Raw genomic sequence first — 15,815 nt, 5'->3', positions numbered from 1 at the left:
ATATTTGTAATCTCTATAGGCATTGTGAATATGGCATTGCTGATACAAGAGTCAGTTACAAGAGAGCAGGGGCCCTGGTGATAGTTCCAAGGCAAAGAGAACACTAGCATTTGTGGCTGCCTGAGAACAGGGACTCTTCCTGAGAAAAGACCAGAGAATAGATAAGGAGAGCAGTGACCACACCTCTCTCTGGATCACACCACCTTAGAAGCACCAAAGACCTCCAGAACTAGCTATGAAAACAGTAGCACAAAAAAAAGGCCTGAATCTTGGGACAGTGCCTCCCCAGCCCCAGGTAAGCAGAGCCCAACTTTAACACAAAGTTCAAAGTGAAGAAATAGGCTGGGAAAATGAACAAACAGTAACAATAAAAAGAACTTGATCATAAAAAATCTACTATGTCTCAGGGAAGACTAAGACACAAACTCAAAAGAAGATAACAATGTGAAAAACAGATACAAAGCTTCAAAGAAAAATGCTAATTGGACCCACACCTAACAAGAATTCCTGAAAGCATTAAAGAAAGACATAAGAGTGGTAGAGGAAAAACTGGGAAAGAAATGAGAGTGATGAAAGAAAATAATGAAATTGATTGGTTGGTTATTCTTAACTCATGACTTATTCTCAACTTATGGTTGGCATATTTCATGTCTAACCAAACACTCAAGCACTCCACAGTGCCACCTTCAGTCACTTTCATGGCCATTGGAACAAATTGTTCTCATTTGCCTATTCTGCTGGGGAGAGGTCTTCACATGGCTGAGGTAATAACTTAGTAAAAGAGACACAAAAATTGACTGAAGAAAAGAACTCCTGAAAAGAAGATTAGGTCAAATGGAAAAGGAGGTACAAAAGCTCACTGAAGAAAATTATTCCTTAGAAATTAGAATTGGGTAAGTGGAAGCTAATAACTCCACAAAACTTCAAGAAACAATAAATCAAAGTCAAAAGAATGAAAAAAAATAGAAGAAATTATGAAATACCTCATTGGGAAAACAACTGACCTGGAAATAGATTGAGAAGAGATAATTTAAGAATTATTGAACTAGGGGAGGCTAGGTGGTGCAGTGAGTAGAGTGCTGGCCCTGGAATCAGAAGAACCTGAGTTCGGGGGTGGCCAGATAGCACAGCGAGTAAGAGCACCGGCTCCAGTGTTGAGAAGACCTGGAGATCAAATCCCGGGCTCAGACACTTAGCACCCACCCAGAAACACCTGGCCGTGTGTGATAGTAATGGAATATAAAGATCCCCCTGCATTGGCTTGGTTTTCAAATTGATTGTGTTAAAACCCAGAGCTTGTTAATCCCACCTGTTGGATGGACTTATTGATGTGAAAAGAAAGTCTTGAGCTGGGAGGAGCTGGTGACTTAGATTTGGAGAGACAAGAGAGAGGCAGAAGAACTTTTTGGAAGCAGCACCCTCGTAGAGGCAGAGAGAGAGAGAGACTGAGAGAATTGCTGGTGGCCACTTTGAATTGCCCTGGACTTTTGAGACCTGCCCCCTGAGCTGCCAAGGACTGAGGAGACATGGCTGTTTTGCTGGTACTTTGTCTGTCTGTTTTGATGTTGTTTTGCCAGATTTGTCCACTGGTGAAAGACAGTCCTTTTGTTGAAGAAGTCCTGGAACCTGGCTGTTGGTTTAGAGCTACTGAGACTGTCCTACAGACAGAGAGTGAATACTGTCCACTGATGAAGGACAGTGCTGTTGTTGCAGGGGTCTGGAGACTGTCCTGCAGACAGAGTGAATACTGTCCACTGGTGAAGGACAGTGCTGTTGTTGCAGGGGTCTGGGAACCTTTCTGTTGGTTCAGAAGCCCTGAAGAAGGATTTTCTTGTTGTATGTTTACAGAAATCCTGGGAGAGGGTTTTGCTAATGTTTTCAGGAGTTCTAGGACTGTTCTACAGACAGAGGACGAATTAATGAAGGGACTGGCAATGTATCTTGTGGCCTTGTCTCCCCAGGAACTAAGATTGCTGAGAACTTGCCTCAAACCTCCATTTGGGTATTAAGTGCTGTGCTTAAACTTGATGTAACTCTGGGGTAGATTCAATTGTGATCCAGGGGTGGGGAACTTTTGACCTTTTTGTGCTCTGTGATTGAACAAATGAAGGTACTTTACTTATGTTTGGAAACTAATCTCCATTTGAGAAGAGGGGCTTTGTGGTGGACTAAATGAAGGTACAGCCTAGGGGTGGAGTAGTATTTAGAACAGGGACTTTGTAATTGATTGAATGATTGGAAGGTCCTGGGGTGGGGTAGTACTTGGAGATTATTTAATCACACTTAGTAAATGCTGTATTTTGAATGATGTCATGTTTTGACCTTCTCTGTTCTTGGTTTGTCACTGAATAAAATGGAGAGCACCAATGCTGGTATTTTGAACCTTGGGAAGTTGCCTTTCCTTGGCATTACATTACACCATGTAACCCTGAGCAAGTTACTTAACCCCAATTGCTTAGGGGAGGCCAGGTGGCTCAGCGAGTAAGAGCACTGGCTCCAGTGTCGGGATGACCTGGATCAAATCCGGGCTCAGATACTCAGCACCACACCCAGAAATAATAACTGGCCGTGTAACCTTGAGCAAGTTACTTAACCCCGTGATTGCTTTAAAAAAAAAAAAAAGAAGAACCTGAGTTCAGATCCGGCCTCAGACACTTAACACACTGTAATGGGAATGTAAATTTGAAGATCTTTCCTGCCCCTAGGCTAAAGTGCACCTGGAGCCTGGAGTGGGAGGCTTGTTTTTCAGTAGATACTTTTTGATTGGCCAGTGGGTCAATAAGGTTGTTACATTCTCTGAGCCAGGAGAAGGCTATATAAGCCCTGAGGTGAGGCTTTGTTTTGGGGCTCACTTTGAGAAGTGTTCTGTGATTTGATATGGATTCTGGGAAGCCGTTGTCCTGAGCCCCCCGGCTTTGAAAAAACCCAGATGTTGAAACCCAGATGTTGACTGGGTATGGATGTAATGGCTGGACAGTTTGAAATCTGTCTACTAGATCTGTTTCTGTCTTGATAATTCTGTCTGTGTACTTTGAAGTTTGGGGTGCTGACCTTTTCCCCTGAACAAGGTAAACGATATATGTCTGACTGATTAAAGTAAGCTTGTTAACCCATTTTGAGTTTCTTTCCTTTATCAAAGCAGATCCAAGAACCTGTGGTGGCAGGTAGCAAACCCTGAGGACCCTTGGGGTGCTATGCTGCTACACACACACAAGCAAAAAACCTAGCTGTGTGACCTTCAGCAAGTTACTTAAACCCAATTGCCCTCCAAAAAGCAAAAAAAAAAAAAAAAAAGAATTATTGAACTACCTGAAAGCTATGATTAAAAAAAGAGACCTAAGACATCATATTGTAAGAAATTATCAAGGAAAACTACCTTGATATTCTAGAACCAGAGGGTAAAATAGAAATTGAAAAAGTCTACAGATTACTTCCTAAAAGAGGTTCCAAAATGAAAACTCTCAGGAATATTTTAGCCAAATTGCAGAGTAACCAAGTCAAGGAGAAAATGTTGCAAGCAGACAGAAAGAAACAATATGGAACCACAGGCAGGATTACACAATATTTAGCAGCTTCCATGTTAAAGGGCTTGGAATTTGATATTCCACAAGGCAAAGGAGCAAAAAATACAACCAAGAATAACCTACTCAGTAAAATGGAATATAATCTTTCATGGGTAAAAATGGATTCTTAATGAAATAGAGGACTTCCAAGCATTCCTTATGAAAAAGATCAGAGTTGAATAGAAAATTCACCTTCAAATATAAGACTCAAGAGAAGCATGAAAAGACATTCATGAAAGAGTAATCATAAGGGTCTCAATAAAATTAAATTATTTACATCCCTATATAGGAAGATGATACATGTAACTTATAAGAAATGTTATTAAGGCAATTAAAAGGAGTCTACATATAGAGAGGGCACGGATATGAGTCAATTATGTTGGAATGATCTCCAAAAAACTGAAAGGGTCAGAAAGGGATGCACTGGGAAAGGGGGGAAGGGAGAGGTAAAGGAGAGACTTTTTTTTACCTGAAAGGCATGCAAGGAATAACTTTTACAGTGGAAGGGAAAGTGGGGGAGGGGATAACACTTTAACCTCACTCTAATTGGAATTGGTTCAAAGATGGAAGAATATATAAACACACTCAGGAATAGAAATCTATCTTACCCAATAGGGAAATAGGACACAAAAGGGATAAGAAAAAAGGGGAAGGATAATAAAAGGGAAGACAGGTCAAGGGAGGTAGTAGTTAGAAGCAAAATAGTTTTTTGAGGAGGACAGAACAAAAAGAGAGAGAAGAAACAGAAAATGGGATAGAGAAAAATACACTGTTAGTAATCATAACTGTGAATGTGAATTGGATGAGCCAATTCATAAAATGGAAGTAGAAAGCAGAATGGATTAGAAATGAGAATCTAACCATATGTTATTTACAAGAGAAACCCTTGAAACAGAAAGACACATACAGAGTTAAAATAAAATGTTGGAGGAGAATCTAATATGCTTCAGCTGAACTAAAACAAACAACTACAGAGGTAGCACTTATGATTTCAGACAAAGCAAAAGCAAACATAGACCTAATTAAAAGGGATGACTGGCAGCAAGGTAGCTGCCTACATGTATCCAGGGATACAGGCTTTCAAGTCTACCCGAGAATCTTCACATCTACCTGAGTATCCTTGGGTGACCCAGGGACCCCTATTTCTAAGGCCAAGGGTTCAGAGGAGGAGAGCACATGGGTCCTCTTTGTCAATGGGACCTGATTTTCCCTGTTGTGCAGGACTCCAGGGTTTCCTGAAGCCCCTCATTCTGCTGACCTGGTCTTCCTGGCAGTGCCAATGGAAAAGAGAAGCCTACTCAAAAGGGAGGAAAAATAGAGCCTCAATTAAGGCCATGTACCATAGGGGTGCTATCCATGGACAAAGGGAGGTTCCCCTCATTGGAGGTTATTGTGCAGGGGCTGGGTGACTCCTAGTCAGGAGAGGTAGAGGGGACTCTTGGTCTGCAATGGTTGGATCAGATGACCTTTGAGAGCCCTTCCATTAGTCTGAGAGGTCTGCCATCTGTCCAGATATCCAGGATGTCTGGATTTACTGGGACTGAAGAGTAAGGGTAGCATGTGAATAAAAATGAGCAGCTAGGTGACACAGTGGATAGAGTGCCAGGTCTGGATCAATAAGACTTATCTTCAGATCTGACCTCAGATACTTCCTAGCTGTATGACCCTGGGCAAGTCACTTAACTCTGCTTCAGTTTCCTTATCATAAAATGATCTGGAGAAGGAAATGACAAACCACTCCAATATCTTTACCAAGAAAAACTCAAATGGGATCATAGTCAGACACAATTGAAATGACTAAACAATAAAAAAGCGATAATCAGGGAAACTACATTTTACTAAAAGGTACCATAGAAAATGAAGTAATATAAAAAATTTTTACAACAAATTTATCTGATAAAAGCCTCATTTATCAAATATATATTCAGTATAGAACTGAGTAAATTTCTAAAAATAAGAGCTATTCCCCAACTGGTGAATTGTCAAAGGATATAAACAGTTTTCAGAAGAAGAAATCAAAGCAATCTATAGTAACATGGAAAATGTTCTAAATAATTATTGATAAAAGAAAAGCAAATTAAAACAGCTCTGAGGCACCACCTCATACCTATCAGAAACAAATGCTGGAGGGAATGGGGAAAATAGGTACACTAATGAACTGTTGGTGGAGTAGCAATTTGGTCTAACCATTCTGGAGAACAATTTGGAGTTAGGCTCAAAGGGCTATAAAACTGCATACCCTTTGACCCAGCAATACCACTACTAGATCTTTATCCCAACGAGATCAAAGAAAAAGTAAAAGGACCTCTATGTACCGTGTTTCCCCGATAATAAGACCTATCCCAAAAATAAGCCCTCCCCTTACTGTGTAAGATTCCTCTAAAATAAGCCCTCCCTCGAAAATAAGCCCTATTGAGATTGCTACTGTAGTGAAGGTGATCCCCTGCGCTACACGCTACATTACGGTACCCTCTGTATGCACCCCCCCCGGGGTGAAACGCACGCCGCGCATCCAATCAGAGCTGCAGCAGTGAGGCGTCATCCTGTTCTTCCCCAGTGATTTGCTTATTGAATAAAGGTACATTTTTTTGTTCACATTTACCTGTTTATTAAAATTGCTGTCAATGTTCATTAAAATAAGCCCTCCCCTGAAAATAAGCCCCCTGGTGTTTTTCTGTCCAAAAAAATTAATAAGACAGTGTCTTATTATCGGGGAAACACGGTACAAATATATTTATAGCAGTTCTTTTTGTGGTGGCGAATAATTGGAAATTGAGGGGATGCCCATCAAATGGGGAATGGCCGAACAAGTTGTGCCATATGCTTGTAATGGAATACTATTGTGCTATAAGAAAAGACAAAGGGGTAGTTTCAGGAAAAAAAAAAAAAACCTATGGCAAGGCCTATATGTACTGATGCAAAGTGAAGTGAGAGAAACCAGGAGATCATTGTGCACAGTACAATGTTGTAATGATGATCAACTGTGAAAGGTATTGCAGCTGTGATTAATAAAATGATCCAAGACAGTTCCAAAGGACTAATGATGAAAAAATACAACTACAGAGAACCGATGAATTCTGAGTGCAAATTGAAGTATAATATTCTCACTTTATTTTTCTTGCTTTTTAAAAATATATAGCTAATATGGAAGTTTTGCATGATTTCACATGTATAATTAATGTCATATTGTTTGCCTTCTCAGTGAGTAGGGGAGGGTGAGAGGCAGAGAGATTTTGGAACTCAAAATTTAAAAAGACAATAATATTAAAAATGAATAAATAATAAGTTAAAAATAAAAGGATTGTTGGTTTAGCTCTGGAAGGATCTTAGATACCATGTAGTTCAATCTCATTTACAGATGAGAAAACTAAGTCTCAAGGAGGTGTGACCAAAGGTGACATAGGAAACAAGTAAGAGATGGGGGATTTGAACTTGGGTCCTGGGACTCCAAGTTCATCCCTCTTTCCCCTGTACCACAAACTATTGCTTCCCTTTCTAAGCCTTGATGCCATTTCTCAGAACTTTGATGTTTTAGGCAAGAGGAGTTCACCATGTCAGGGTAAGAATGGATTCCCATGAGAAGGGGGCATGGAAGGTCTTGGCTTATACAGAAAATGGAGGCCTAGAAAGGCCAACTAGAACGGTGAGTTCCAAGAGCTCAGTTCACTGGGACATCAGTAGCACAGCTATCTAACCTTGGAAGGGGATCAGTTTAAAGACCTTTCTTAGAATAGTTGGACCTGACTTTGGGAAAATGTATACCCATAAAACAGTGGATAGCAGAATGGATTAGAAACCAGAATCTAAAATTTAGCTTAAAGACCTTTGATTCAGTCACCAATGGGATGGAACTGGAAAGAACCCCATTCATCCTCAAATCCAGGCCAGAGCTGACCTTCAACAGCATTAGGAGTCAGAATTATCTTTGGTCCTTCCTATATCCCCATTTCTGCCCCCTTCCCTCATTCAACGAGTCCTCCCTATGACCCCTCCAGTTCCTTAATGCTTCTATGCCCTCAGGCGAGGGGGGGAAATGACAAGAGAAATTCATTCCCCTCTGAGGAATGAGGGGATGACTGAAAAGCTTCTGCAGGGATGTGTGTGTGTGTGCGTGTGTTTGGAGCATCACAATGTAAGAGAAACATTAAGAAGGGACAATGAAGATGCCCCTGTCACCCAAAGCTCCTGCTATGAGCCAGAGGCATCTAAAGTTACCCAAAATCACAAAATTTTCCTGAATTGGAAGGGGCCCCAGCCAGCCCACCCCTGAAAAAGAATTCTCATTACAATACGCCCTACTGACCATCCAGCCTTTGTTGGAAGACATCCCGCCAGAGAGAAGTCATCCCACCTCTGTCAGGATGTTTGGTATCAAGCCTGAATTTGCCTCTTTGCAGTTTGCTCCAAGCTCTCTGCCTACCAGCCCTGTTGGTCAGTCCTGTAGCCTGGGCAGTTTCATTCATTGCTTTTAGTGAGTCTTCCTCACACCCTGGCTGGTTTTAGAATCCCATGAGTTCTCTTTCCACTCTCCCTGCTGAGTGTGAACCCAACTCCCTGTGTGCTCAGGGTCAAGTACCTGCAGAATATGTAGATGACCAGCAAATTCCCCAGCACTCCTGTGAAACCCACAAGCAAGATGGCAGCACCAATGATATAGTGGGCATGGTCCGGGACATCTGCTGTGGGGAAGACATCCCGGTAGTGAGGTGGTAACACCACTGCCTATGGAGAGAGACAGAATGGATGGAAATTCATAGACCCAGAACTGGAAGAGAGCTCAGAGGACATCTGGTATCATGCTCCCATTTTACAGATGAGGAAACTGAGGCATGGTGAGATTAAAGTGAGAGTGTATTGAGACTTGCCAAGGGACAGCAGATAGCCTAATTTTCTGGGAGCAAGGGCAGACAAAAGAAGACACTGTTGGAGGGAGAAAAGGAAGGAGATCCTTTCTGCATGCTTCTCCTGCCAGCTCATCTCCAGACAGTACTCTGTGCCTCAGTCCCTATGGTTTCATGAATGTATCCTGCAAATGCTTCCAAGTAAGAAACTGACTACTTTTTCTTAAATTCAATTTTCTTTTCTTTTCAGATTTTCCTTCTGTCCCTCCTACCTCTCATTCTCTCCTCACCCTCCCATTGAGGAAGCAGCCAACCATTTACTTCTAATCAAGCCCCTGGGACTTCAGTTGCAAAGACTCCAGAGCCAGTAACCACAGAAAACCAGCATCTCACAAGGAAGTCTAGAGTGTCCTGGGCAAACAGGCTTCCATCTTCTTAATTCCCAAGCATGACTGATCTCAGATTCCTTACCTAGGGCTTTATAGAACAAATTTTCATAGGACTGACCCAAAGCGAGAAAGACACCTGAGGAACCCAAGCCTCTTGCAAATCTCATGTTAGGGAAGACCCAGGGCTGGTCCTGAATAATGGGATCTCTAAGATAGAAAAGTAATCTCCAGATTGCAGTTAGAAAAAGAATTCGGACCACCCAAGGTTTTCTAAGACTCAAGAAAACATCCTATTTACCTTCTCTAATAATAACTCACATTCCAATGAGGTTTTAAGGTTAACAGATACCATTACCTGCAAACAAACCACAGAGGTGGTGTGAGTAGACTTTTTAAAATAATTTTTTGACTGTACTTAGGATTCCATCGGGAGGCAGTTTGGTATAGTGGTCAGGAAGCTGGCCTCTGAGTAGGGATGATAAACAGTGACTCATTAACCCTGGGCAAGTCACTTACCATCTCACAGACAAGGCTTATCAATGACAGGGCAGGTACCCAGCTGCTTTGATAGAGAACTCTTCACTCAGATTTCTTGATTGGGATGAAATCACAGAGCAAGTATTCATTCTGATTTTGGAGTAAGGTGTCTTGCCCAGGATCACCTAGCTAGAACTAGGACTGGAATCCAGGTCTTTCTTTTTCATAATTAAATTTTGTTTTCAAATGAAGTTCCACCTTCTTTCCCTCCTCTCTCCCATCTCCCTCTGACTCTAATGAATGCAGGTTGTTGTGACTCAATTCAACTCTAAACACTCTCTTCAGCCCAGTTCTCATCCCAAATGAAGTGCACCAAGGTCATTGAAAGAGTTGGGGAGTGTTTTTTTTTTAATAGACATATGAGAGAATTTAAGACAATTCCCAGGCCTCCTCCATTTCCCTCCAGCATTATCCAGATAATGTAGCCCAAAGTCAGCTTCTTTTCTGAGCTGGGAGTAGGAGGGGGGAAGTCAAGTCTAAGGCGTTATAAAGAAAGGCAAAGATAGACTCTGTCCTCCAAGAGCTTACAGTCTAATGGAGGAGAGACCATGTGAAAAACTAGCTAGCTAGAAGACCATCCTCTGAGATGGGAGAGCACTGGAGTGGTCATTCCCTATTTTTAGGGGGACCTAAAGCCATTCTCCTACCTTCAGGTAGGGAAACAATATCACACAGCCTTGGTTTTGGAATCAGAGGACTTGGTTCCAGTTCCCCCTTTGACCTTGAGTAAGGAAGGGTACTTACTGCCTTAAGGAACTCAGGTTCCTCAGCCATATAATGAAGAGACTGAGCCAGGTGACTCATAAGGGTCCTTACACCTCCAGATCTATGGTCTGGTGACAACCTGGCCCTGTGCCTGAAGACCTTCCTTCTGGAGGCTGGCCCTTCCTTCTCCTAGTGAAGCAAACACAGCCCATCCCATCTTTTTTCTCCACTAGTGATAATCCTTTATACGTGGACACTACTTTGCACATTCCAAAATGTATTCACCTCTGTTATGGTATTTGCCTCTGACCCACCTCTTAGGAGTGGTGCAGGGCAGGGATTCTTACTCTTATTAAATGAGGAAATAGGATGAGACAGTTCAATGACCTGCTTATAGCCTTGCCATACTGTGGACTCATGACAGAACTGTGATAGGGACCCGGGCACTAAACCTCTAAGCCCTGCTTTCCAGTCTCCAGAATCACAGGGGAGCATGGGCCAGCAAAAGAGGGCAATGACCTTGGGAGAGGGAGGGGAACCTTCCACTGGCAGAGGTTTGTGATGGAGTGTGATTGATCTACATCTGGCTTAAAACCACTGGGAGATGACTGAATTAAAACAAAACAAACAAACAAAAAACCCAATGATACCACCCAGCTCTCATTTCAATAGACAATAGCTGGGTCTTTATTTAGCTTTCATCAGCCAGGCCTATAAAGATAAGAATTTAGGGCAACCCCTGCCTCATGATTATCCAGGTAATCTGGCCCCATGCATATTTTCTTTTCTAGTACCTAGCACCTGCGCCTTGCACACAGTAGGCATTTAATAAACATTTGTTAAAATGAGTTTAATTTCCTGAGTTACGTAGACAAGCTTTACTGTGTAGCCCAAGCCCAGGGGCCTCTAGGAATAGGGGGAAGCTCAGAGAGAGAGAGTATGATAGCATGAAGCAAAGGAAAAGCACTGGGAACTTGTGAGGATCGAATGATGCCATGGCGGCGAGGTATTTGGCAGACCCTAAACTGCTACCTAACTGTCAGTAATTATTGTCATCTTTTCCCTCTTGCTGAGAACATTCCCACATCAGATGAAGGCTGTACATTCAGAGTTTCCCTTTATGCTGCCCCAGGAAACGCCCCCCTCTTCCAGACTAGGGAGAGGGAGACTCCAAGGCGCTCCTTCCATCCTTCCTTTGTTTTTAGGGGATGACCTTGGTTTTGGCCACACGGCTATCTGGTTACTCTGCTTTGGTCACTTTAATGTGGACAGGAGGCCAGCTATTAGATGAGGCAGAGATGCAGCAAGGCATCATGGGGAGTACCTTCCCTGGATGGGTGGCTTCCTCCTTTCTCCATAGTCATCTAATCCTCTTCTCCCCACTCCTAAAAATTAGTTCACAGGATTGTAGACTTAAAAGAGGCCCCAGAGGTTATCTTGTACTCTTATCTTACAGATCAGGAGACTGAGGTCTGAACTGAGGTTAAGTGGTTCATCTAAAGTTACACAAGTAGTAAGTGGCAAGACCAGAATCTGGCATTGTTTTTTGCCTTTCTCTGTATACTTAGCTTTTAGCTCAATGCCTGACTTATAGTAAGGACCTGTTGCTTGTTAACTGACTGACTGATTGCCCTCATGACCCAGTTATTCAAGAATGGACTTGAGACCAAATCTTCCGGACTCCAAGACCAGCCCTCTATGCTGCTCTGCCTTCATCTACCCATGCTCTCAAATCTTCCTTCCAAGCTCTTCCCCTCCTCATTATCTGGGTTCTGAATCTCTCTGGAGTCTCCTCTCTTCTCTCCCACATCCCCTCCCTGTTCTCTGAGGGAAGGACTGGCTGAGTTTCAGAAGTAGTCATGGGCTGTTCCTCCCTCACTCCTCCTTTCTCCTCCCAGCCCCCAAATCCTCCAAAAAGGGGAATTACCTTCTGATAGTATCCCCTTCCCATAGTAAGTTCTAGGAAAATCTGATTACGTGGCATGGAAAACTTGACTCAGCCTTTCAAGGCTGATTTTATATTGCACCAAATCCCAGCAAAAAATGGGCATCTTTCCCTGTTCTTCATCAAAAACAAATAAACAAAACATTCCTCAATAACCTCCAATGTTTCCCTATTACCTCCAGGAAATAGGAAATCTGATATTTGCCTTTAAAGTCCTGTACAACCTGGCCCCCTCCTCTCTTTCCAGTCTTCATTCACTTTACTCCCCTCCATGTACTTTACATTCCAATTATACTGACAGGACACTTCATCTCCCAACTCTATCTATGCCTCTTCATTGGCTGTCCCTTCCTGGTTTGGTCTGTCTGTCTGTCTCTCCGTTTAGCTCTCTCTCTTTCTTTCTATCTCTGTCTCTGTCTTTTTCTGTGTCTTCTCATCTTTTAGACTTTCATCGTTTAGCTGTCTCTCTTTATCTCTGTCTCTATCTTTGTCTCTCCTCATCTCCCTCTGTCTCTGTCTGATCATCTCTGTCACTCTCTCCTTAACCACCTCCCCAGGGGCTAGTGCCTCACCCTCTGAAATCACTCTGTTATACACATCTGTGCCCATCTTGTACATTCACAGTTATTTGTATGGTGTCTCCCTCATTAGAATGCAGCCCTCCAAGCTCAGGGACTGACTCAGGGCCTTTCTCTGTACCCCCAGTACTTAGTACAAGACTAAACACATAGTAAGCACTTCATAAATCCTTATTGTGAGGGTTGTTATTGATGAATGCGCTTTCCTGCCTCTGCATTTGTTCACATTCTCCTCTATACTGGAATGCCCTCCCTCCCTCCTTCACCTATTGAGGCAATGGGAAAAATTCTCCATCTAGAGTTTGGGGACATGGGTTCAAATCCTGGCTCTGCCACTTACTCCTTATGTGACCTTAGGGAAGTTACCATGGACATCAGTTTCCTCATCTGAAAAATGTGGGAGTTGAATTAGATGATCTCCAAGGTTCTTTCCAGGGCTCTATGTCTCTGATCATATGAGGACAGATCACAGGAATTTAGTATTAATAGAATTATAGGTGAAGTTAAGTGAATGGCTTAGTACAACACAAGTAATAGAGGAGGTAGAAAAAGTCTTGGTGCATCTAGTAAAGTTTCCGAGCCCAGTAGGGGCTGATGTATTCCTCACTGGCTAAAGTGATATAGGAACAGTCATCTTCACTTCCTTCCTTTAACAAGGTGTTAGAAAGATGCTGGAAAGGGATGCTATCCCTTTTTTTGTCCCTTCTGAAGAGTCAAATGCCCCATACAGCCACACCAATAAAGCTTAACGATCGCTTATGGGAAGATCTATAGCAAACTAGGTGCCCAATTTGGATTCTAGGGTTCTCCCTTCATCAAAAATCTCACCATCCTATTCCCTCTACGATGACGTAGGGAATTCCAATTCACAATTCTCATGCTTGGCTCTGGGGGAAGATTCTGCCGTTTTCTGAAATGGTTGACTTGACAAAGAGTAGTTTTCTAGACGCCTCATTGAACTTTAATGACCATCTTTTTTCACCCCCTGATCTAGGAACCGTCTCTCTGGCCAGCTTAGGTATAGAATTGGAGGGGGTTGGGGGGAGGTCATGAAAGATTCAAGTGCTGTCTGCCTCCTACTAACTATGGACTAACAGGACTGAAAAATTATTGATGACCTGACTTACCGTGGGAGTGACGGAAGGCAGTTCGACCACACGGTAGTCATCTACTTCTGTGTTGTTCCACTCAGTGATGGCAGTCATAATCTTGGTGCAGTTGGTGTCCTGTGCTGGGCAGGAAAGACCCTTTAGCCTGAGAGAAGGATTCATGTTGAGAGAGCAATGCTCACTGCTAATGCCCTTTGGGAAGATACTCTGGCTTGGCTCAAAGCATCCACATTCAGTCCCCGTTCATTTGCTGACCCCTGGCTTCTCTTCCTTTTGTCCACAGTAAACTTCAAAGCTCTTTCTTCCCAGAAAGTGAGAGCCTGCCTTGGACTGTTCCGTGGAGTCTCACTACTGTGTCATATCATCAATCCAGAAGACACAGCAGCCAGGGTCTGCCCCTTTAAATATCAAAGCCTGAGGGACTGGCACGTGGCCAGTCAGGACTATGGTCAACTGCATCAAAACTGTAAATGTTATCCTTTACTAACAGCCTGGTTTGTGCCAATATCAGAGAAGGAAGGTGTGTGTGCTTTGTGAGAAGACAGAGAGGGAGCTGACATGGGGGCGCTCCACAGCTGGTCCCATTGTGACTGCTGGGTGATATCACTCCGCCTGCCCCTTAACCTGCAGGGAAAGCTTAGAGACAGTGAAATTGAGGCATCTCAGAACCTAAGCTAGAGCCCAATGAGAACATTTAGTTGGAAATTGAAGTAAGGGGCAGTGATGGTGAATGCAGATCCATAAAAAGCCAATTCTAGTTCTCTGTGAAGAAAAATGAGGGATCATCAGAAAATCATGATGCCAGGTGAATTCCTGGGCACATTCCCAAAGCCAGGGCTAGTGTTTCCTTCTTTAGCTCCCCAAGTCTCCTCTGGATGGTAATTGTTGTTGAGTTCCAATTTAATGCTGAATTCATTTGGAGCTGTCTTTAAGGGAAACTCTTGCTTTGACCAAGTCAGTCTTCTCATGTCACCAGTTAGATGATTTTTTTTTTTTACAATAGCCTTTAAGAATAAAGGCCTGAATGGCCATGCTCAAGCATAAGTGGGCCCACAAGTTTCCCTTCCAGCAGATTAGAATCTGGATTTGTATTGACAGGAGATCAATTCCATCATTGCATTTCACTAGAGATCTTCAAGTGATGAATCAATCATAGATCTCAAGCTGGAAGAGACCGAAAATGTCTCATCTCATCCAAATGCCTTGCTTTACAAATGGGACTCCTGATACTCAGGAGGATACCCAAGGCCATAGAAGAATCAGTCAGGGTTTGAACTCAGGTCTTCAGACTTAGTGCTCTCTCTCTCTCCCATGCCTCCTGGTTGGCCAGTGGATAGAGATTTAATACAGAGGGATGGGGTTGGGCTAAATGACCTCCTGAGTTTCTGATTCTGCTCTGCCTCAAAGAGCAGAGCTAGGTAGAATGGGGAACTAAACAAGAACGAATAAGCAAAGCCTCCCTCACCATCAGGGCTCTTGTGCTATGCAGAGGACTGCCTAAGGACCAGATGAGCTTCCCACCCCCACAGGTCTTCAAAGCAGAATCTGAATGGGAATGTTGTACAAGGGGATTTTATTCAACTCCATGTTGGATTATGTGACCTCTGAGGTCCCTGCTAACTCTGATATCCTGTTATTTTAAAGGAGAACCAAGAAGACATTAGCTTCTCAAAATTCTAAAGAAGGCGATAGATAGATAGATAGATAGATAGATAGATAGATAGATAGATAGATAGATAGATAGATAGATAGATAGATAGATAGATAGATATAGATGATGGATAGATGGATGGATGAACGAATGAATAGATGGACAGACAGACAGACAGATATACATTATACATACACATACATATAAATTTAATGAAGACATCTTATTTCCTGGTCACTGACAAATACCTGTGATCTGTCCAATGTCCTGGCTTTCTGCCTACCTCCACACACTTCACATCCACTCAGACCACCGGCAGGCATATGGTTATTGTTTTGCCTCCCCACCTATGGGGAGGGGGTCAGTAAAGATTAATGGACCATTAACAGATGGGAGTCAGTCAACAAACCCGCAGAAATGGGGGATGGTGTGTTCAGTTCCAGAAACAGATAAAAACCCATCCAAAGGTCAAAACTAGACATCCTAGAGGTAAAATA

At 42.8% G+C, this 15,815-nt stretch overlaps 1 protein-coding gene across 1 annotated transcript in view; it reads right to left on the bottom strand.

Annotated features, from left to right (window-relative positions):
* OPN4 (opsin 4) overlaps window positions 1-13,829 on the bottom strand; it is a 38,738-nt gene extending 24,909 nt beyond the window's left edge. The window contains exons 1-2 of the mRNA XM_069071545.1: window positions 13,686-13,829; window positions 8,140-8,285 (exon numbers count right to left, since the gene is read on the bottom strand). Coding sequence (XP_068927646.1) covers window positions 8,140-8,285; window positions 13,686-13,829 — 290 coding nt within the window. The remainder of the gene's footprint in view (window positions 1-8,139; window positions 8,286-13,685) is intronic.
* Window positions 13,830-15,815: the final 1,986 nt, after the last annotated feature.

This window comes from Petaurus breviceps, unplaced genomic scaffold, assembly GCF_028583685.1.
Source record: "Petaurus breviceps papuanus isolate PSGF00001 unplaced genomic scaffold, PetGlider_PUasm1.0 90825, whole genome shotgun sequence".
NCBI classification, from domain to species: Eukaryota; Metazoa; Chordata; class Mammalia; order Diprotodontia; family Petauridae; genus Petaurus; species Petaurus breviceps.
This window is presented reverse-complemented; position numbering and strand designations above follow the sequence as displayed.